This window comes from Ovis canadensis, chromosome 17 (genome assembly GCF_042477335.2).
Source record: "Ovis canadensis isolate MfBH-ARS-UI-01 breed Bighorn chromosome 17, ARS-UI_OviCan_v2, whole genome shotgun sequence".
Lineage (NCBI taxonomy): Eukaryota > Metazoa > Chordata > Mammalia > Artiodactyla > Bovidae > Ovis > Ovis canadensis.
This window is the reverse complement of record NC_091261.1, coordinates 21022209-21045734: the sequence shown is the minus strand read 5'-3', so window position 1 is coordinate 21045734 and position 23526 is coordinate 21022209. Positions and strand designations below refer to the sequence as shown.

The 23526-nt window shown below is 39.9% G+C and overlaps 1 protein-coding gene across 2 annotated transcripts in view; it reads left to right on the top strand.

Annotated features, from left to right (window-relative positions):
* EDNRA (endothelin receptor type A) overlaps positions 1-23526 on the top strand; it is a 74848-nt gene that overhangs the window by 17529 nt on the left and 33793 nt on the right. For both annotated transcript variants that reach the window (XM_069556750.1, XM_069556751.1), the window contains one exon: positions 22177-22304. In XM_069556750.1, the coding sequence (XP_069412851.1) occupies positions 22177-22304 (128 nt within the window). The remainder of the gene's footprint in view (positions 1-22176; positions 22305-23526) is intronic.

The following is a 23526-nucleotide window of genomic DNA, read 5'->3' as shown; positions in this document are numbered from 1 at the left end:
TTCCAATCCCAAAGAAAGGCTATGCCAAAGAACGCTCAAACTACCACACAGACTATATATAAACCTACAGTGAACAAAATACATGGTCCTGGCACAGAAGCAGCCACATCATTGATCAGTGGAACAGAATAGGGATACGAGAAATAAACCCATGCACCTATGGTCAATTAATCTGCAACAAAGAAGGCAAGAATATACAGGGGAGAAAAGACACTCTCTTCAGTAAGTAGTGCTGAGAACTGGATGGCTACATTTCCTTATACCATATAGAAAAAAGAAGAATCACTCCAAATGGATTAAAGACCTAAATGTAAGACCAGAAACCATAAAATCACCAGAAAACTCTTTAACAAAAATCATAACAATATGTTTTTGGATCTGTCTCATAAGGCAAAAGAAATAAAAACTAAGAGGAATAAATGAGACCTAAATAAATTTAAAAACTTTTGCATAGCAGAGGAAACCATCAGCAGCAAACCAAAAAGACAACCTACAAAACAGGACAAAATTATTGTAAATGATATGACTAACAGGGCTTAATATTCAAAATAAACAGTTTGTACAATCAATATCAAAGAAAATTAAACAACCCAATCAAAAAATGGCCAAAGACCTGAATTTTTCCAAAGACAGCATACATATGGCTAACACACACATAAAACAATAACTTGACTAATTATTAGAGAACTGCAAATCAAAACAATAATGAGATATCACCTCATACCTGTCAGCATAGCTATCATCCAAAAGTCTACAAATAACATATGTTGGCAAGGATGTGGAAGAAAGGGAACCCTTGTACACTGTTGGTGGGAATGTGAATTGGTGTAGCCAGTGTGGAAAGCAGTGTGAGAGTTCCTCAAAAAACTAAAAATAGAAATATCAAATGATACGTTCTTGGGTATATATCTGAGGAAAAAATGAAAATACTAATTTGAAAAGATACATGCAACCCCATTGTTCATAGCAGCATTATATACAGTAGCCAATATGTGGAAGTAGATGAATGTACAAAGATGTGGTATATTCCTACAATGGAATATTACTCAACTATAAAATAAAGAATGAAATTCTGCCATTTTGTAGCAACATGGTGGACCTAAAGAATATCATGCTTTATGAAGTAAGTCAGACAGAGAAAGGCAAATCATATATGCTATAATTTATTTGAGGAATCTAAAATATAAACCAAATGGATGTGTATCACAAAACAGTAAAAGGCTCATGGATATAGAAAAAAAACTAGTGGTTACCATTGGTTTAGGGGAGTTAGTATAGGAGATAAAGAGATACAAGCTACTGTGTATAAAATAAACAACAAGTATATGTTGTACGGAACATGGAATTATAGCCACTATTTTGTAGTAACTTTAGTGGAATATAATCTATAAAAACACTGGATCGCTATGCTGTACACCTGAAACTAATATGATATTGTACATCAACTATGCTGCTGCTAAGTCACTTCAGTCGTGTCCGACTCTGTGCGACCCCATAGACGGCAGCCCACCAGGCTCCCCCTCCCCTGGGATTCTCCAGGCAAGAACACTGGAGTGGGTTGCCTTTTCCTTCTCCAATGCATGAAAGTGAAAAGTGAAAGTGAAGTTGCTCAGTCGTGTCCGACTCTTATAAAAATAAGCTAGAAATTCTCAATTTTTAAAAATTTACATATGAAATATAATGAAATGATTTCATTAAATCTGAAGCTATTTGAATAGGAACTTTATTAATATCCCTAAATTTGTTTTTTTTTTAATTTTTATTGAAATATAGTTGACTTATAATATTCAGGTGTACAGCAAAGTGATTCAGTTCTTTCTTACATTCTCTTCAATTATAGATTATTACAAGATATTGAGTATAGTTTCCTGTGCTACACAGTAGGTCTTTGTTGGTTATCTATTTTATCTATAGTGATATATATTTTTTAATCCCAAACTCCTAATTTACCCTCCCCCTGCTTCCCTATGGTAATCATAAATTTGTTGTCTATGTCTGTGAGTCTATTTCTGTTTTGTAAATAAGTTCACTTGAATCATTTTTTTGGATTCCGCATGTATCATATGTTATTTGTCTTCGTCTGGCTTACTTGACTTAGTATGATCTCTAATATCCCTAATTTTAAAAGCAACCAGTAAAGCTAACAATATTGAGCATGTCCAAAATATCCAGAATCATTCATTTCAAAATAAAAAGTAATGGTGCATATGTCTTTGCCAAATATTGAATAATGTAGTATGCCCAGTCCCGCATGAGTTTTATGTCACATAAAGCAATTCTATAGAATATCTGCCTTCTAAAGAATATGTGAAGTTTAAACTTAGTTTCAAAAACAAAAATGTCTAGAATACTCCAGAATCTGTCTTTTGTGTCATGTATATCACAAATGCTGTGTCTCTCCTATTTCCTTTGTTTCCGCAAATTTGATGTTCTTATAAAAGCTAAACCTAAGAAGGTTAAGGTAGTGTTATATCATTTAAGACTTCCCTGGTGGCTCAGACGGTAAAGCGTCTGTCTACAATGCAGGAGACCCGGGTTCCATCCCTGGGTTGGGAAGATCCCCTGGAGAAGGAAATGGCAATCCACTCCAGTACTATTGCCTGGAAAATCCCATGGACAGAGGAGCCTGGGAGGCCACAGTCCATGGGGTCGCAAAGAGTCGGACACGGCTGAGCGACTTCACTTTCACTTATATTGTTTAAGAGCCATAATACTTCATAAACTTTTTGACATTTTATTGAAGTATAACATACATGCAGGGGAAAAAAATGCACAGAAGTGTCAGCTCTGTGAATTTTCACCAAATGAACTTGATCCTGTGTACCCAGGATCAAGAATTAGGACATTACCTACACCCAGAAGTCCCTCAGTCACTAACTACCCAAACTCCCAAGGCGACCACTTTCCTGGCTTCTAACAGCATGAATTTGTTTTCCTACTTTTGTGTTTTATATAAATGGAACCACACAGTAAATATTCTTTTCTGTCTGACTTTCTTTGATCAACATGATGTTTGTGAGAGTAACCCATGCTGTTGGGTGTAGCTCATTCATTCTCGTTATTGTATAGCACTTCACTGTCTGAATATACCACAATTTATTTATTCATTCTACTTAAGTAGGAATTTGAATAGCTTCTGATTTTGAGCTCGTACAAATAGTGTGTACATATATATTGCTGAAATATATAGATAGATAGATATAAAGACAACATCTTATAATTTGTATATACTTAAACATCAACATATATATCTGTACACTAAATATGCTTTAAATATAAATCTTGAGCATAATCCTTTTATATTTTGATCAGAATTTTAGAGACCCACCAGGGCATGCACAGGGAACTAGGCAGAATTTCCTAGGCAGCATTCTTTTCTAAACACTTTAAAGACTTGTGTAGCTTATGTCTGAACTTTGTTCATTATAATTCTTCTTGGCATTTCAGGCAAGTCCACTATCTGCCTTCATATTGGATAATCCCCAAATCAATTCACACATTTACTAAGTGTCTACAAAAAGCACAAAGAAATCTGGGACAGACATGCCTTTGAGTGGCTGGCATTCCATGTTGAGGATACAAACATATATTCCATCAAGTTAGCCTGACTGCCAGGAGAATTTTATATTCCACTGTTTTGTTAAAATTTGGAGGATCACTGAACACAATTTTACTGGAAAAAAAAAATTACATTTTGAATGTGAAACACCTATTAACATTTTCTTTAAAAACAGAGAAACTGTCATTTCTCCTTCTAAAGTAATATATACAGCTATACTGAAATTAATCAAATTACTCCCAGAGACACAAAGATAAAATTAGGTTTCAAGCCTTTTCCATTAATGTTACAGTTAATGGTCATTTATTTTAAAACTTTACAATGCCCCATGAAACACAGATTAAAAAGCACTGATTTCAGACAGTAAATGTTATGAGAGTTTAAGTTGGATTGATGAAATTTTCCAGACAATCTCTCTGAGGTTATTTTTGTTAAATGACATATTTAGGGTATGCCAGTTGCTCGGTAAAACTTGGAGGTTTAGTTGTAATCTGGTTGCTACATTATTCTAAGACAAGATTGGTAAGAGAGGGTTGTTACAGAAATTTACCAAATCGTAGCATATGAAGACAGATCTATTAATATCATGTAAGAAACAAATCGCCAGTCTAGGTTCGATGCAGGATACAGGATGCGTGGGGCTGGTGCACTGGGATGACCCAGAGAGATGGTATGGAGGGGGAGGTGGGAAGAGGGTTCAGGATTGGGAACTCGTGTACACCCATGGTGGATTCATGTTGATGTATGGCAAAACCAATACAGTATTGTAAAGTAAAATAAAGTAAAAATAAAAAAATTTTTTTAAAATAAAAAGAAAAGAAAATCTTCCTAATATCAACACCCAAATTTGCATTGCAACATCCCTAAAGAGAAATTTTATTTATCAAAACCACTGACTAGATTTAAATGGAACACAGCAGTGGTCTTACAAGGCACTTAATACATCCTCCGAGAAGGAACTGCGTGAACACTGAGTTTTGGAGTCTTATGATCATGCTTTTATCTTTAAAGGTAGATGATTAGTTGAGACGTTTCCTGCTTTTTGTTCTGAGGAAATTGTATCACAGGAATATTTTTATTGGTTTTATGGTGTAACCTTAAAATTGCCTCCAGCTCCTGGATTACCATAAAGGAGGGAAGTAAATCCACAGGGAGTCTGGAAGCATGAAGGTGATATTCCAGGGTCTAACTTGCAAGCAGTGAGTGCTCACCACTTCAGCTTAATCCTGTCTGATTCTCTGACCCAGGGATGGGTAAACTACAGCCATGAACCAAATCTGGCCCAAAGCCTATTTTTGTAAATGAAATTTTATTGGAACACAGCCATACCCATTGCTTACATAAATGGTTTCGACAGATACCAGAGGATCTGCAAAGCCTAAAATATTTACTATCTAACCATTTACAGAAAAGTTTATCAACCCCTGCAGCATCTCACCAACTGCCCTGGCCCTGCCTTTCATCTCTGTCTCTCATCCTCCTCCATTTTGTCCCATAGCAGGTCAGAGCTCAAGAACTGAACCTCAAAATATGAGTAAGCCTTCATCACCTTCACTGTTCTTAAGTGACTGATGCCCACAACCACCAAAATAGTAGATGGCATAATCCCAAGAGATCAAAGTACGTTTCTTTTTTAAAATATTTTTGTGACTGATTTGAAATAAATCACTGATCTTTCAAATCACTATCTTTTTTCAAGATTTTTTTTCCTTAATATGGACCACTTTTAAAGTCTTTATTGAATTTTGTTACAGTATTTCTTCTGTTTTGGTTTTTTGACCACAAAGCACGGGATTTTAGCTCCCCAGCCAGGGATTGAACCCACACCCCTTGCATTAGAAGGTGAAATCTTAACCACTGGACAACCAGGGAAATTCCTTCAAGTCATCATCTTTGTATGAAGAAATAAAGAGAGGCCATCTCATGGAATCCCACAGTCAGCTTGTTCCTGAGGTGACTGCTGACATAAATGAGTCGAACAACCCAGGGCTATTACCTTCCCTCTGTCTTCCCCATTTATGTTAGCAAACTTCCAAACTTCCTGGAAGGTCTTAGCAGCTGGGTATCCATCAAACTTGTTGGACAAAACAGTATGTTTTCTGATCAAAATTGAAGAAGTTTTCAATTCTTTGTCACACACTTAGAGACATTCATTCCATTATCTTTCAAGCAATAGGTAGCAGTTCTGAACCAAGGGGCTTAATCTTCAAGCAGCAATTCATGTTGCAGTTAAAAAAGAACAAAACAAAGTTTCCATTTATTTCAGGGAAATTTCACACAGAAGACAAAAAGAGAGATACTCTCCAGAGATCGTAAAGATAAAAGCTTTACATACTTAAAGTTATTTGATCTCAAAAATCACTGCATTTTATATTTCTTTGATAGACCAATTAAACTTTATGGTCATGATTAAACATAGATGAATTTTTATCTCTGGGATATAAAATTCAAGGAATATGTCTTTGGTAATGGGCAGAACTATTCCAGTAGAACTATTCCAAACGCTAAAAGGGGATGCCATCACGGTGTTGCATTCGATATGTCAGCAAATCCGGAAGACCCAGCAGTGGCCACAGGACTGGAAAAGGTCAACATCCGAATTCCCAAGAAGCATAGTACTAACAAATGTGTTAGCCATCAGACAGTTGCACTCCCATGCTAGTAAGGTCATGCTTAAAATCTTGCATGCTAGGCTTCAGCATTGTGAGAACCAAGAACTTCCAGATGTCCAAGCTGGGTTTAGAAAGAAAGAGAAACCTGAAATCAAATTGCCAACAGTCACTGGATCATAGAGAAAGCAAGGGAATTCCTGAGAAATATCTTTTGCTCTGTTTCATCAGCTATGCCAAAGGTTTTGACTGTGTGGATCATAATAAACTGGGGAAGCTCTTAAAGAGATGGGAATACCAGACCATCTTACCTGTCTCCTGAGAAACCTGTATGTAGGTCAAGAAGCAACAGTTAGAACCCTGTTAGGAACAATTGATTTGTTCAAGAGTGAGAAAGGAGTATGACAGGGCTGTCTGCTGTCACTCTGTTTAATGTATACACTGAGCACATCATGAGAAATGCCAGGCTGGATGAGCTACAAGCTGGAATCAAGAGAGGCAGGAGAAATATCAACAACCTCAGATACGCGGATGATACCACTCTATGGCAGAAATCGAAGAGGAACTAAAGAACCTCTTGAGGTGGGTGAAGGAGGAGAGTGAAAGAGCCGGCTTAAAACCAAATATTAAAAAAACTAAGATTATGGCATCTGACCCCACTACCTTGGCAAATAGAGGGAAAAGGTGGAATTAGTGACAGATTGCCTCTTCTTGGGGTCTAAAATCACCATGGATGGTGACTGCAGCCATGAAATCAGAAGACATTTGCTTCTTGGCAGGAAAGCTGTGACAAACCTAGACAATGTGTTGAAAAGCTGAGACATTACTCCTCCAACAAAAGTTTGTATAGTCAAGGCTATGGTCTTCCCAGTGGTCACATACAGTTTTGAGAACTGGACTGTAAAGAAGGCAGAGTGCCGAAGAATTGATGCTTTCAAAGTGTGGTGCTAGAGAAGACTCCTGAGAGTTTCTTGGACTGCAAGAAATCAAACCAGTCAATCTTAAGGGAAATCAACCTTGAATACTTATCAGAAGGACCGATGCTGAAGCTGAAACTCCAGTTTTTTGGTCATCTGATGCGAACAGCTGACTCATTGGAAAAGTCCCTGATGCTGGGAAAGATTTGAGGGCAGAAGGAGAAGAGGGCATCAGAGGATGAGATGGCTGGATGGCATCACCAATGCAATGGACATGAACTTGGGCAAACTTCAGGAGATGGTGAGGGGCAGGGAGGCCTGGCGTGCTGCAGTCTATGGGGTCACAGAGAGTCGGACACGACTGGGTGACTGAACACAATAACAATGGACAGAAAGGCCTTGTCACAGACAAAGGGGAAGGTGGGGAAACAAATGAGACCTACTCCAAGTTCCTTCTTTTTAAAAACTATGTATGTATGTATGTGATTTTGTGGCACAGGTATTAATCTGTATACAACAACCTCTAAAAATTATTGGGGAAGGAAGGGGGAGCTACAGGGGATGGAAGGAAGAAGACAGAGTTGGGTGATGGAGAGTCATCCCTGAGGCCCCACTTTTAGCCACTGTGTAATTCAGCAGTCACACTGAAGACTATCGGATATGTTTAAGAAAGGGGGGAAGTGAAGGAAGGAAGAAGGAAGAGAGGGAGGGAGCCTAGACTCTCAGAATGTGAGAAGTCAACGTTTGTAGTTCCAATTATGTGAACCAGAACTTGGAGCTATTTATAATTTTACAAACACTAATCCAAATTGGCCCTGCTTGCAGGCGATAGAATATAGGCAGTCTCTCAGCTGATGGCCCAATTCTACCTTTACTGTGGTTTTGAAATTTTTTACTTGTTTGCAGTAACTGTGATGAACTCTGATGAAGTGATAAATACTGAGTTTGCGGAAATGGCCCAGAAGAAAAAGCTGGTACTAGAATTGAACATGTCTAATAAAGTGTCACATTTAATTCCATTCATCTTGAACTGACAGAGTTATTGAGATGGAGGGCAGATTAATGGTTGCCAGGGATGAGGGAGTTCAAGAGAGAGGGCAAAGGAGTGTGATTTTTATAATCACACTTATGAGGTCATTATCAGGGATCCTTGTGGTCATGAATTTGTTCCATATCTTGACTAGAGGTCAATACACAAAACTATACCTGTGATAAAATTGCATAAATACAAACAAATAAGTAACAATGGAGACATGTGAATATCACTGGATCACACCAATGTCAAAAAATGGTTGTACCAGTTTGCATTCCCACCAGCATTATATGCGGCTCCAATTTCTCCACATCCTCACCAACATTTATTATTGTCAGTCTTTCTTATTATAGCCATTCTAATGATGTGTGGTGGTAGCTCACTGTGGCTTTAATGTACATTTCCTTTAATGATGAATGATGTTGAGCATTTTTTATTTTCATGTACCTAGCTATTTGTGGAGAAGGCAATGGCACCCCACTCCAGTACTCTTGCTTGGAAAATCCCATGGATGGAGGAGCCTGGTAGGCTGCAGTTCATGGGATTGCGAAGAGTCAGACACGACGGAGCGACTTCACTTTCACTTTTCACTTTGATGCATTGGAGAAGGAAATGGCAACCCACTCCAGTGTTCTTGCCTGGAGAATCCCAGGGACCGGGGAGCCTGGTGGGCTTCCGTCTATGGGGTCACACAGAGTCAGACACGACTGAAGCGACTTAGCAGCCCCAGCAGCAGCTATTTGTATTTCTACTCTGGTGAAATGTCTATTCAGGTCTTTTACTCATTTTAATTATGATATATTTTAATTGTAGTTCTTTATCTTTTTTAACTGTAGGAGTTTTCATGTTATTGTTGTTTTGCTTCTTTTTTAATAGAGTGAAGTTGATTTATCACACACATGTCTGACAATGGACAAAATGTTGTTTACATGAAACATCATAGATTAAAAATACATAGTATTTATATTTTAATAGATAATATTTATCCTGGACAGAAGTCCTTCATCAGATATATGATTTGCAAATATTTTCCCACTCTGTGGCTTTTCTTTTCATTTTATAAATGTAGCTTTTGAAGAGCAAAATTTTAAAATTTTTATTAAATCCAACATATCAAATGTTTCCTTTGTGGATCACAAGTCTGGTGTCATATCTATGAAATCTTTGCCTCAGCCTAGATCACAAAGAAACTTTTAATTTTTTTCTGACAATATTATAATTTTAGCCCTCAATTTAGATCTATAATCACAATTAATGTTTTTGTAGTATGTAAGGTAAGCATCTAAGTTCATTTTTTTGCATAGGCATATCCAGTTGTTCCAATGCCATTTGCTAACAAGACTGTCCTTTCCTTACTGAATTACTTTGGCACCTTTGTTAAAATTCAATTGATAAGGAATATAAGGGTTTATTTGTCTTTTCTTTCTTAGTCCAGTGACCTCTGTGTCTACTGTTGTGCCACCCTGCCTTGATTACTGTAGTTTATAGTAAGTTTTTAAACAGGTACTATAAGTCATACTTTGTTTTTTTTTCCTCCAAAAAATTTTTTGGCTATTCTAGGTCCTTTACATTTCTATACAAATTTTAAGATCAACTTGCTAATTTCTTTGAATTTACATAGGGATTGTATTGACTGTTTGGATGAATTTAGAGAATATTGCCATCTTAACAAGGTTGATCCTTCCAATCCATAAGCATTAATATACATCTTTGATTTGTCTAGTATTTGGCAGCTTTCAGCATATGTGTCTTATACTTCTTTAGTTAGATTTACTCCTTATATTCTAAGTATTTTCTTCTTTTTTGATACAATTTTGAATGGAATGTCTTAATTTCATTTTTGTAGTTTTCATTTCTAGAAAAATAAATTGGTTGTATAAATATAAATGCAACCAATATCTGTCTGTTGCTGTTGTGGCCTAGGACCTGGCTGGAGTCTTCACCATTTCTCTTGCAGCATAAGCTTTTTTCCCTGCTAGTGTGTGATGGGTAAGAATGCAACTAGTGTTAGAACAGTCTGGTGCCACTGCTTGATACATGCTAAAGCACCAACAGTTTTACCCACTGTCACTTTTACACCAACAGTGCAAAAGTCAACTGGTGGAAAAGGCAGCCATCTCAGTGGTTTCCTGATCTTGCAAATGCTGTGGAAGGTTCCCCTGAACCTTGACAGGGAATCTCCAGGGCTCCAAGGACAGCGCTTAGAGAATCACTGATCTAGATGATCTCTAAGCACTTGCCTAAGTCTAAAATGCTGTCACTTTTCAGATCTAAGAGAAATATCATTTACCAAACTTACAATAACATTTGCTTAAGTGACTGATTTTCATGAGTCAATATCCTTAGACAGTTGCTGCATGTAGAAAAATGTGCCAAGTCTTTTGAGAGAGATTAAAAGGAAATAGAACTTTGGCCCTAAATCTCAAAGAAATAGCACAAGCCTCTCTCAGTACTCAAGGGTCTATGAAAGGAAACCCAGCCACTGTAGGCTAGTTACATTCGACCCCAGATTTGTATGTTTTCTGTTCTAGGTAGCACTAAAAATAAACAAAATGCTTACAGTGGAAATACAGCATGTGTCAAATATCAACACTGAGAAGTAAAACTAGGTTAAACTCTATTATTATTGACTCATACAGTTTAGTATTGTCTCATTTCCAAATGTCTGGAAAAAAGACAAAACAGGATCAAACTAATTTTCAAGGTTTTTTAAAATCCTTTATTTTACACTATGATTTATAACAAGCCCTTGACTAGAAGCTTAAAATAGCCATTAACCTACTGTTTTTTCCTACATTTTATAGTATGGTGCCTATTATATTCACTGGGCAAATTTTCCATGTATTTTAACTTCTCCCTGGAGAGGAATAAAATACTATTTATATAGTCAAGGTAAATAAATAGTCTCAGGGCTTCATCTGTGGGATTCCATAATATCTGGCATCCTTCATCTTTTGGGGTGGAAAAAGGACAAAGAAAAAGCAAAAAGAACTAAAGAAAAAGGCAAAAAGGGCTAAAAAGAAAAAAGCAAAAAGGACTAAAATATTCATGGTTGGGAAGAATAAAAGAGAAATTGGGAAAACAAAATTAACCATATAAAATTAAGGGACAGACTTTCCTAGTGGTTCAGAAGTTAAGAATCCATGTTTCCACTGCAAGGAGCACAGGCTTGACCCCTGGTCATGGGACTAGATCCCACATGCTACACGGTACAGCCATAAATAAATAAATATATATATAATAAATAAAGTGAAGGGAGGGATTGAGGTTAGACTAGGTTAGGGATAAATGGAGCTGATAATAGTTTCAGAGAAACCACTTACAGATTGGAGTTGTGATTTTTTTTTTTTAATCATGCAATCTAAGAGCTGGAAATATTGGGCAAGAACAAGATTATACGGCAGAAGAGGAAGCCACAGCCCAGAGATTTTCGACAGGGCTAGAGCTGGAAGCCAGAATTTCTCCTTCCCTGCAGGATGGTCCATCTTTCCCTCTTCTAATATTTAGTGGGTGAAGAAGCACACCGTTCTTAAGGGAAGCATGACAGTTACATGACAGGTAACTCAGACGTCTTGAACAGGTCTTCCTAATTCACTTTATGCCTCAGCTATTGCAAATTGTGAAGTCTTATTTCCCAATGAATTTCTGTTAAGCATTCAAAATCACCTCGACCTTGTTTACTGTATAGCATCAACCATATTCTTTGCTCTCCACAAGACACATCTGGTATCATTTTCTTCACACCACATACCGTATCTTAGTTGGGTCATCGTTTCCAGCGACACAGGATAATTGTGAACACGTGACATACTTTACAATGAAGAACGAACCCCAGTTCTTAAGATTTTACACATTACATTGTTCAAGATGCTGCATGCTCTAAAATATGCCGTTGGTTTTTGCTTTTTGCTACTTATTATCACCTTCCTGATAAGTTTTTTGGGACTACTGCCTAAAGCTACATGTAGAAATCTCTGCCGGTTATTTCATTTTGTTTTGTTCTGCTTCATTTTCACCTTCATGTCTCTTTTAAGTAAGCACTAGAATGGCACCCACTCCAGTACTCCTGCCTGGAAGATCCCGAGGGCGGAGGAGCCTGGTAGGCTGCAGTCCATGGGGTCACTAACAGTCGGACACGGCTGAGTGACTTCACTTTCGCTTTTCACTTTCCTGCCTTGGAGAAGGAAATGGCAACCCACTCCAGTGTTCTTGCCTGGAGAATCCCAGGGATGGGGAAGCCTGGTGGGCTACCGTCTGTGGGGTCGCACAGAGTTGGACACGACTGAAGAGACTTCGCAGCAGCAGCAGCAACATGTACTACCATAAAGAGTGCTTAAGATAAACAATAACATTTTTTCAATAAGTTTTGAGTCTCACTGTGTGTCCAGGTCAGAGCACTTATTTTATATAATTAACTATAATTATATAATTTCTATAATTGTATTTTCTCCATTCAGGAAAAGTCGACTTCGTTCTTTCCAATGTAAAGCTTCTCTCCATTATGAATTAAATCGTAAAGTACTGACAGGAAACTGTACAATCTTGATATTGAGTGCTTCTCACTTTTCTTTTTTAGATAATTTAATTCTTCTCCATCCAAAGATCCTTTGGTTTAGGTATACTGACAAAGTGGAAGTCTGAAGTCTCTTGATTCTAGATTGGCATCCTTACAGCAGAGTTATCTAAGAGAGATATTTCTTTTCATCCCCAGCCTCTGAGAATGAAACTCTTGGGTGACTGAGATTCTTGGAGATACTAAGCCCATATCTTGGGTGAACCATCTTTCCTCTAATGAAATAACCTTCCTGGGTTTGGAATTTGGTTTTTAAAATATTTTTTCCTCTTTCTTATTCTCTCCTTCACCTGGTTATTAACATCTATGTATTTCAGATTCTAAAAAGTGAAGGCCTCAGCCGAAACCAAAACACTGAATATTGAATAGTTAAATAAATGGATAGCAGGTAGTAGCAACAACTTCAAGTTTCTGATCTAAGTGCAGAGTAGCCGGAGCAATTCCTCAAAATCCATGTTTACAGGCACTCCCAGTTATGATCTTCGATGAGTCAGGCCCTGTTCTAAGGGGCTCTGATTTCCTGTCCACATCAACCATATATGGCGCAGGTTCTCTTTCATCTCTGGTTTTCACTGAGAAAGACTTCCATTGCATGAGTCACGTAGGTCCAAGGCCTTCATCTGCTGAGCTGCTACAGGATGCCGCTTGCAGCTTCCTTAGGGACCATTGCATCTGTTCCTCTTCTGGGTAGGCAACTCCTGGTCAGTGGGGGCCTTTGTGCCCGTGGGGTCTGCTGCCACCCTGCACCTGGTAACTGGGATGACCCTCCTTCACAGTCTCACTGGAAAAAGCAGACACAAAGCAGAGACTGATAAAGGTAGGCTGTGCAAATAGCTCCCATTGCCAGATACTTACTTCTGCTAAGCACTTTCTCTGGATCGTCTCTTCTGTCACCCACAGTAAACTTGCAAGGTAGCTGCCTTCACCGTTTCCATTTTCGAGAGGAGGAAACTGAGAAGTGTGAGGTTAACCAGCATGCCAAGGTCACGTGATCTGGAATATAGAGGAGCTGGGATTTGGTCCAACCCAGGAAGTTGAGCTTCAGGGCCCACACTCTTTATAACGCTAAGCCGCTTGCTCTCATTCAAAGGAGTGCTTCTCCGTTCCCCCTTGCCCCCGACCCCCAGCCCTCATCACAGAGAGCACCCAGAGTTGGTAACATTTATGGAGTTTCTGCTCTGTGTCTGTCATGCTCTCCAAATTCTAGGGCTGGCCAGGAGGTATGAGAACCCTGTCAAAGGAAAAATCGTAAGAGTAGAGCAGAAGCCATTGGTTTTGCTTTATTGATTTGATTTTATTTCATTTGACTTCTGTGAAAATTCTGCCTCAATTCTGAAGCAATTAAAGCCTCCGGGAAGAGCAAAATTCATCCTCAGTCACGCACAGTGATTTATTTTATTACAACCAATTTGAGATTTGCAACAGCCTGAAAACATGTTCTCATGAAAGGCCTCAGCATCACAGGCTTTATTACCATGCCAGTTTGTATTGTTAGAAGATGTAAAACATCTTTACTGCTGGTTTGATGATGTACCAACTTCTAGAATACCTCCTAGCCCCACTCCCAGAAAGGAAAAACCTCAGAACCCTACTTTTTCAAGACTATACCTGGTTCACCATGTCCAACTTCAAGTGACCTGCGTAATCCATGTTGAGGGGAAGAAAACATTGTATTTACTTTGAGGTTTGCAGCTATTACAAAGTGTACTCATAAATCGCTCATTCCTCCCTAGGATGGGTGGAGTGGGATGAAGGGAAGGAGGAGAAGCCGTCAGCCTCACTGGATGGGCTGGAAGTGAAATTAGCACAAAGAAAAAGGCACCCCTGGTTTTACTTATCCCATTAATAAGATGTCATGACAATAACAAAGATAATGTCCAAATAGTGGCATTAACATCTGCAATGGATTTTAAAAGGGGGGATAAATTTATTTTTATTATCCTTTTCTTCATGGTCATGAATAATTGGTATGTTTCGGTTTATAATTACAAACTATAGCCGTTCAGAATAACTAACATCTGTGCAGTGTACATTCAGTGTGTGAAGTTCCGGCCCTCCGGATGATTCTGATGGCAGCCAAAGCTTGAGAACAAGTACGCTAAAGCAGTAAGTCTCAACCTTGGCTCTAAATTGGAACCGCCTGGAAGCTTTACAAACTCCTGGACATGGAGGAGAGAAAGAGGCGAGTAAGATGGAAGAGGAGAAGGTCACTGGGGGTTGGCGCAAGGGTTTGGGTGACCCACCAAGGACTCAGAGTCATGAGTCAGACCGTGCCGCTTGGCCACTTGCGGTCAGCAATAACAGTTTATCATGTTCATTAATTCATTATTTGGGGATGTCAAAACACAGATGAGAACTCCTGACCACCCATGCTCAAGCACATGTCTTCATCATGTAAAAGCAAGTTCCATTTAAAAAAAAAAAATAGGAAAACTGCTGGCCTTGTGTCCCAACTCAAGAGACTATGGGGCTTCCCCAGTGGCTCAGCGGTAAAGAATTCACCTGCAATGCAGGAGACGTGAGTTGGATCCCTGGGTGTGAAAGATCCCCTGGAGAAAGGGCTCAACAACCCACGCCAGTACTCTTGCCTGGAGAATCCCATGGACAGAGGAGCCTGGTGGGTTATAGCCCAGGGGGTTGCAAACATTCATACATGACTGAAGTGACTGAACACGCCCGAGATTCTGATTTCATTGGCCTAGGACAGGATTTTCAACCTAAGCACCATAGATATTTTGGGCTAGATAATTGTTCATTGGAGCGCCTGGCCTATGCGTTGGATGTTTATCCTTGTTTATCCTTGGCCTCTGCCCCCAGATGTTAATAGCCTCCCAACAAGCTGTAAAAATCAAAAATGTCACAAGATGTTGCCAAATGTCCCCTGAAGGACAAGATCACCCCAGGATGAAGAGCAGTTGTCTAAGGGCATAGCCTAGACACTGGAATTTTTAAAAACTCCTTCAGTCATCCTGATGTACAGCCAAGACTAAGAACCATTCATCAGGAGGGTTCATATTAATAAGTAGCTTTGTATGTGCAATGATGAATAATAAAACAATAAACTTGTGTGTAAAGTAAAAGTAAATCAACTTGTGTGGAAGACTCAGGCAGTCTGCCCATAAGTAAAGGACAAGAGCTTTGGGGCATAAGTTTCACAGCAAGCATTTGGCACCTTACATTTTTGCTTACTTTCTGGTTGTCAGGTATATTCCAGAAACCTGACATAAACAGGTACACTGCATTTATCTAAAAGGTCACAATCACATAGAAATTGCTTTGTACTAAATATAGTAGTGGCTGGACAGCCTGCTTTGGGACCTACTCATTCTAAAACCAGGGTGCTTATCAGTGGATCATGTGGTACAAGTAGTTAAGTAAGTCTGTGTCAATGGGTTAAAAAATGCAGCCTGTCAATTGCTTTTTTGATGTATTTCCAATGCAAGCATTGTATTTCAAGTGGGTATACCTTATAGAAGACATTGAGTATTTATAGGGCACTTATTGGAGAAGGAAATGGCAACCCACTCCAGTGTTCTTCCCTGGAGAATCCCAGGGATGGGGGAGCCTGGTGGACTGCCGTCTATGGGGTCGCAGAGTCGGACACGACTGAAGTGACTTAGCAGCAGCAGCAGGGCACTTATAAAGGGAAAAAATTACTTCTCTGGAAATAGAGGAAAATAGAAAAAAATCACGGAGAAGGCGATGGCAACCCACTCCAGTACTCTTGCCTGGAAATTCCCATGGATGGAGAAGCCTGGTAGGCTGCAGTCCATGGGGTCGCTAAGAATCAGACACGACTGAGCAACTTCACTTTCACTTTTCACTTTGATGCATTGGAGAAGAAAATGGCAACCCACTCCAGTGTTCTTGCCTGGAGAATCCCAGGGACAGGGGAAGCCTGGTGGGCTGCCATCTATGGGGTCGCTCAGAGTCAGACACGACTGAAGCGACTTAGCAGCAGCAGAAAGAAATCTATTGCATTTATTTTTAAAACTTTTTATTTTATATTGGAGTATAGGCAGTTAGCAAGGAGATCCAACGAGTCCATCCTAAAGGAGATCAGTCCTGGGTGTTCATTGGAAGGAATGATGCTAAAGCTGAAACTCCAGTACTTTGGCCACCTCATGCGAAGAGTTGACTCATTGGAAAAGACTCTGATGCTGGGAGGATTGGGGGCAGGAGGAGAAGGGGACGTCAGAGGATGAGATGGCTGGATGGCATCACTGACTCGATGGATGTGAATCTGAGTGAACTCCGGGAGTTGGTGATGGACAGGGAGGCCTGGCGTGCTGCGATTCATGGGGTCACAAAGAGCTGGACACGACTGAGCGACTGAGCTGAACTGATAGCCAGTTAGCAATGTCATGATAGTTTTAGGTGGACAGCAAAGGGGCTCAGCCTTTGCATCCTTTACATGAATATCCATGTATCCATTCTCCTCCAGGCTCCCCTCCCATCCAGGCTGCCACATAACACTGAGCAGAGTTCCCTGCGCTATGTAGTAGGTCCTTGCTGGTTATCCATTTTAAATATAGGAGTGTATACATGTTGATCCCAAACTCCCTAACTATCCCTTCCCCCATCCTTCCTCTGTGGCCATTTTCTAAGTCTGTGAGTCTCTTTCTGTTTTGTGAATAAATTCGTTTGTATCATTTCTTTTTAGATTTGGCGCATAAGGAATGTCATATGATAGGTCTTCTCCATCTCACTTTTTTCACCCGCCATCCATGTCGTGCAGCCTGTCAATTTCATAATGTTGATTTTGACACCATCCAAATCAGCCACACAAATACAGAACTTCTACACGAATTGTGCTGTTTAGTAGTTCTTTAATTTTCAGGTGGAGATCAGGACTTTAACTACTTTTTGACTGAAGAAAATTCCCCGTACTAGAACCACAGCAGGGGGTCCTAAAACGAAATCCATATTCAGCAGATTGCCCTCTGCTGCCTCAGTGACCCTGGACTCTTCCTCTGCAGCCCACTTGAGTGCTCGATTGGACCACAGGACGGGCATCCTCTCAGGCGCTGCACTGGGTCTTTCAACCAGCTGGACAGTCTCAGCGCAAGGGGAGGGCTCCCCACGCAGAATCTGGCAGCTCCTCTCCACTGCGGACTTTTCAGCAGAGTCTCCTCCAACAACTAGTTGAAACGGTGCCTTGTTTGTTTCCACATAAAGAGTGGAAATACGACTTCCGGATACTGTTAAACAATGTTCAAATAGTAAACTATAAGATGATTGCATTTTCTGAGGCAAATTGGTACTGTCAGATTTCAAAATGTGAAAGTACTTTCCTGAATTAGTGAATTGAAATCATTCATTGGTTTCCCTGGTGGCTCAGACAGTAAAGTGTCTGCCTGCAGTGTGGAAGACCTGGGTTCAATCCCTGGGTTGGGAAGATCCTCTGGAGAAGGCAGCCCACTCCAGTACCCTTGCCTGGAAAATTCCATGGATGGAGGAGCCTGGTAGGCTATAGTCCATGGGGTGGCAAAGAGTCGGGCACGACTGAGCAACTTCACTATTGGTTCAACACCTACAGGGTACTAGGTACCGTGTGATGCTCTCCCCACTTCATGTGACGAGTTGACTCATTGGAAAAGACTTTGATGCTGGGAGGGATTGGGGGCAGGAGGAGAAGGGGATGACAGAGGATGAGATGGCTGGATGGCATCACCGACTCAATGGATGTGAGTTTAAGTGAACTCTGGGAGGTGGTGATGGACAGGGAGGCCTGGCGTGCTGCGATTCATGGGGTTGCAAAGAGTCGGACACGACTGAGCGACTGAAATGAACTGAACTGAACTGAGAACCAGTTCTCAGAAATCTGCTCTAGGAAAAAAAGATCATAGAAGACTGCTGAAAGGTATTATTTCCATATGCTCTCACTTTTTTTTAAAATGGCACATGCTTTTAAGTACAGAGGGAGTTTTCTGGAAGAAAACACACTGTATAATTAACTCTGACTGCCTTTGGGCAGGGAATTTAGAGTTCTTGAATAGAAGGGTGACTTCCTTTTCATTATATAAGTTTTTATACAGCTTAACTCTTGCAATTTTAAATACTGTATTTTCCATTTTATATGCTAGTAAATAACAGAATGTGTGCATTTCCAGTAGCCTTTTTTAAGCTCCAAAATGACTCCTCTAAATAAGAGAAAAATAGGTGGGCTACCCTTTATGTCTCTTTGCCTTCCTCTTGTATATGTTTTCTTGCTAAGGCAGAGTGGTCTGAAAGGAGTCTTTGAGTATAAAATTACACCAACATTGGTGCCATGAAAGAGGTTAACAGGCAGATCCTACTTGAGGTTGAGCAGGTAAGGTCATGGCAACCCACTCCAGGATTCTTGCCTGGAGAACCCCATGGACAGAGAAGCCTGGTGGGCTACAATCTGTAGGGTCGCAAAGAGTCGGACACGACTGAAGCAACTCAGCACAGCACAGTACAGTTAAGCAAGCCCTGCTTAAGAAAGCCGCTTTAACCAGAAAGAGAAGTTGCCTACAGGCAGGGACCTAATTTCCTGTTGGCGGCATTAGAATAGTCACTGTCCATACATCCCTTGAGAAGAAAGTGTAGATGTACATCAGGGATGTCTACACTGTGATTGGACCTAAAATTTTTTTCCAATGATTTCTTTCATTCACCTCTGTCTATAATTCCCAGGAAGAATCAATGCTGGCAAAGAAAAAAAAAAAGAAAAAAGAACAAAAATAACCAAACACCCATTTGTGTCAAAGAAAAACAGTTCTGTGATCTTTTTAGTGCCCATCAATGGTGGCTCAGCGGTAAAGAATCCACCTGCAATGTGGGAGATGCAGGTTCAATTCCTGGGTCAGGAAGATCCCTTAAGAAGGAAATGGCAACCCACTTCAGTATTCTTGCCTGGAGAATTTGATGGACAGAGGAGCCTGGAGGGCTTCAGTCCGTGAGGTCACAGAAGAGTCAGACACAACTTAGCGACTAAACAATAACAGTTCCATGGTGCTGGAGAAGACTCTTGAGAGTCCCTTGGACTGCAAGGAGATCCAACCAGTCCATCCTAAAGGAGATCAGTACTGGATGGTCATTGGAAGGACTCATATTGAAGCTGAAACTCCAATACTGTGGCCAACTGATGTGAAGAACTGACTCATTTGAAAAGACTCTGATGCTGGAAAAGATTTGGGGGCAGGAGAAGGGAACGACAGAGGATGAGATGGTTGGATGGCATCACCGACTCAATGGACATGGGTTTGGGTGAACTCTGGGAGTTGGTGATAGACAGGGAGGCCTGGCGCGCTGCGGTCCATGGGGTCGCAAAGCGTCGGGCACGACTGAGTGAACTGAACTGAACTGATATCTTTCTCTTGAGCTCTTCCTTTACTCCTAACCCTAATTAAGAGTTTAAGTAAGCATTGTTGTCTCCTGTTGTTGTTGTGCTCAACCCTATGGACTGTAGCCCTCCAGGCTCTTCAGCCCATAGAATTTTCCAGGCAAGAGTACTGGAGTGGGTAGCCATTCCCTTCTCCTGGGGAATCTTCCCAACCCAGGGATCAAACCCAACTCCCCTATGTCTCGTGCACTGGCAGACAGATTCTTTACCATCAGCCCCATCTGGGAAGCCCCAAATCTTTTTCAGTTGAGACTGGAAGAGCATGAAACCATGCACTGTGGGGTTTTCCAGATCATTTTCCTTAGCCCTTGTTACGTAGACTTTCACAGGATTTCAGAGTCTCCCTTGTTAAAGCCAGAAACATCCTTTTCTCTTGTTGTTGGATGTATGAATTGGAAAATTTGTTCACATGGATTTCAGGATCCTCTGTCTCCAGGAATGAACCAACCATCCAACCATAACAGTTCAACTGTTTCAAACCTTATCCTATAACAATTCCTACATGTTTAAATTACATCTCTCTAGTCTTTACTGGAGAATTACTGTTGTGGAACAAAATACTAAACTCTCATTCTATAAAAAGTAATTTTCAGGTCTTCTTTTTAGGGGGTGATTCATCCCAGAAATAATGTTTCGTGTCTTTACTTGCATCAGGCCCTAATAACTAGCAATCAGCAATGGTATAATTATTTTTTAGCTTCATGAGAACTGAAAGTGTTTAGGGAAGTGTTTCTGTGAAGAGTTCACTGGTTATCCTTGGACAGGAGTTTACATGGAAATTCTGAGAAGACACCAAGCAAAACCAGTAAGAATGAGAGGGAAAAGATACCTGAGACAGGACTGGATTGAAGGAAAAGGCCTCTCATAAAACAATACAGAAAAAGGGGGGAAATATGTTTAAAAGTCATACAGGGTCTTAGCCATAAAAAATATAATTATAGAGAGCCCTATGTTATTAAATTTTCAAAATGCATACGTTCTGATTTTGTATTTCTGGAGTAACAGTTTCCCCGCCTCTTTCCATGGACTCATATTAATGACCACACCAGCCATGAAATTAATCCTCAATATTTTAGGCATGGTAGAACAACACTGGAAGGTCAACTTAGAGTTAGTATGGCAATGGGTGCTTTGAAAAACAAGAAAATTTTGTCAGATTAGCATGGTATTATTTCCTATTGAGTAGAGTAAGTTTAAGTTCTGAGTCACTAAGCAAACATTAGAAAGGAAATCAATGCCATTTTTACTCTTGAAAAGGCATCATATATTCAGTTGGGACTTCCTCCATTTATGTGGCTGCGCTGTTATTTAAGCCTATGCTTCTAGTACAATACCTAAGTAGATGAATACCAGCAACTCACAGAGGACTTGTATTCTTGCTACTTATCACACACAGCCTCTAGAGGGTCATCACCCTCTCCTTAGAATTTCAAAGATTTCAAACTGTCAACATGGAAGAATAGACATTCCTGCAAACACTACAAACAGATCATAGTAACCACATTTTCCTGTGTGATAAAGAGAAATCTGAGCCTAAACAAAGATAGGTCACTGGTGTCATCCCTGCTAAAGCAAGGCAGCCTGTTAAGCACAGAGGAAAGCGTGAGTTCCAAGTGATTTTAGGTTGGCAAAGCCAGTATATCCTAAACCACTTCATTTTCCCAGTATTCTCCATAACATCTTATTCAGAGCTTTGGCTGCTTGTCAGGAGTGAATATAATCTCCCAATGCCACTGGTTGAAAATGACTCATTTAACTCATGACTTGGTAAGAACTGATCAAAGATGACTTCCTGCTTCTTGGTTAAACTGTCATCCAAACCCCCAACTTTTGCTCTTCTGAAAAGTGGGTCACGTGACCACTTCCTATAAGATCAAAGATTTATCTCTTGTTATTATATTTATTTATCATTCTCCACATCTTTCAGGGATAGAAAAACTCGCTGAAGCATTAAATTATGAAAAGATAATGTCGATGACAATCTCCTGCTATCACTCCAACTGAAAATCACCGTAAATGATAAAATTTAGAAGTTCAGAAGTGTGATTAGAAATGTGTGTCCAAGTGTCCCATGCTGGCTCTGCCATCTGTCTTACACGCTCTTTCCCTTTTTCAGCTGCTGGCTGGGCGCTGGCCTTTTGAACAAAATGACTTTGGCGTTTTCCTCTGCAAGTTGTTCCCCTTTTTGCAGAAGTCCTCAGTGGGGATCACCGTCCTTAATCTCTGCGCACTAAGCGTTGACAGGTAATGTGGCTCTTTCTCCTCCCTCTTTTGTTGGATTTAGAAAACTGTTTTTCTCCGAAAAAAGAGAACTCAAGGAGTTTTGAGAGCGGATGCCCAGGACAGTGGTTCATTAGTTCCCAGGAATTAAACTATTATCAATCTTGCTGTACTGGTCACAATTACTTTCCACAGTTGCTTATTACTAGCCATCTTTGGTTTAGGCAAACTTGCACCTAGAGCATTTTGCCAGCTATATCCATTTGATATCCTTATGGCGATGAGCTATCAGAGAAGCCCAAGGAATATATTAGATGGAATGAATTTTGGAAAAGGAAATTCTAGGACATCCAAACTCTATATTTTCAGTGGTAGATTTCTCATTGGAAAAAAAGAAGATATGGCTCAATTATGTTTCTAAAGCTTGATTCCTTGAACTGAAGAATGAGTACTCAGAATTACATTCTAATCTATGCTTGAAAGTCTTCCTAAAAAGAGGACAATAGAAGTGCCCTTTCATCCAGCTCTGAAAAACCCATCAAGTGTCTCAAAGTCTTTCCAGAATTCTTCTCAAACATGGATGTCAAGACTTCTTTAAAGAGGTCTTTCTAAATTCCATGAATTTCTAGGAGGTATTTTATATATCTTCTAATTTTCATAGTGGGAATTTTATAAAAAAATGAAATTAGGAACTCTGGTGCTCTTTTTTATATTGAATACAGTCCTTTAAGGGCTTCCCAGGTAGCTCTAGTGGTAAAGAACCTGCCTGCCAGTGCAGGAGACATAAGAAATATAGGTTCAGTCCCTGGAGCAGGAAGATCCCCTGGAGGAAGACATGGCAACCCACTCCAATATTCTTGCCCGAAGAATCCCATGGACAGAGGAGCCTGGCGAGCTATGGTCCATAGAGTCACAAAGAGTCGGACACGACTGAAGCAACTTAGCATGCATGCATAATCCTTAGCAAACACTGTTTAATGGCCTATTTAAGTGGTTTACCTACAATTTAGAAGAGGTCTTCATTTTTCCTTTCACACTTTAACAGTCACTTTATCAGAGCACCCAAGTCCCATCAACATAGAAATAAAAGGCCCACTTTCTTAAAGAACAATGTAAGTGTTTACAGATTCTGTTATTTATCATTTACAATTAATTTTCAGGACCAAAACTTTTATTGTTAAACCATAAGGATACTCATTCCATTGGTAGCAGAAAACTATAATAATATCCTTATTTTAAATGTATG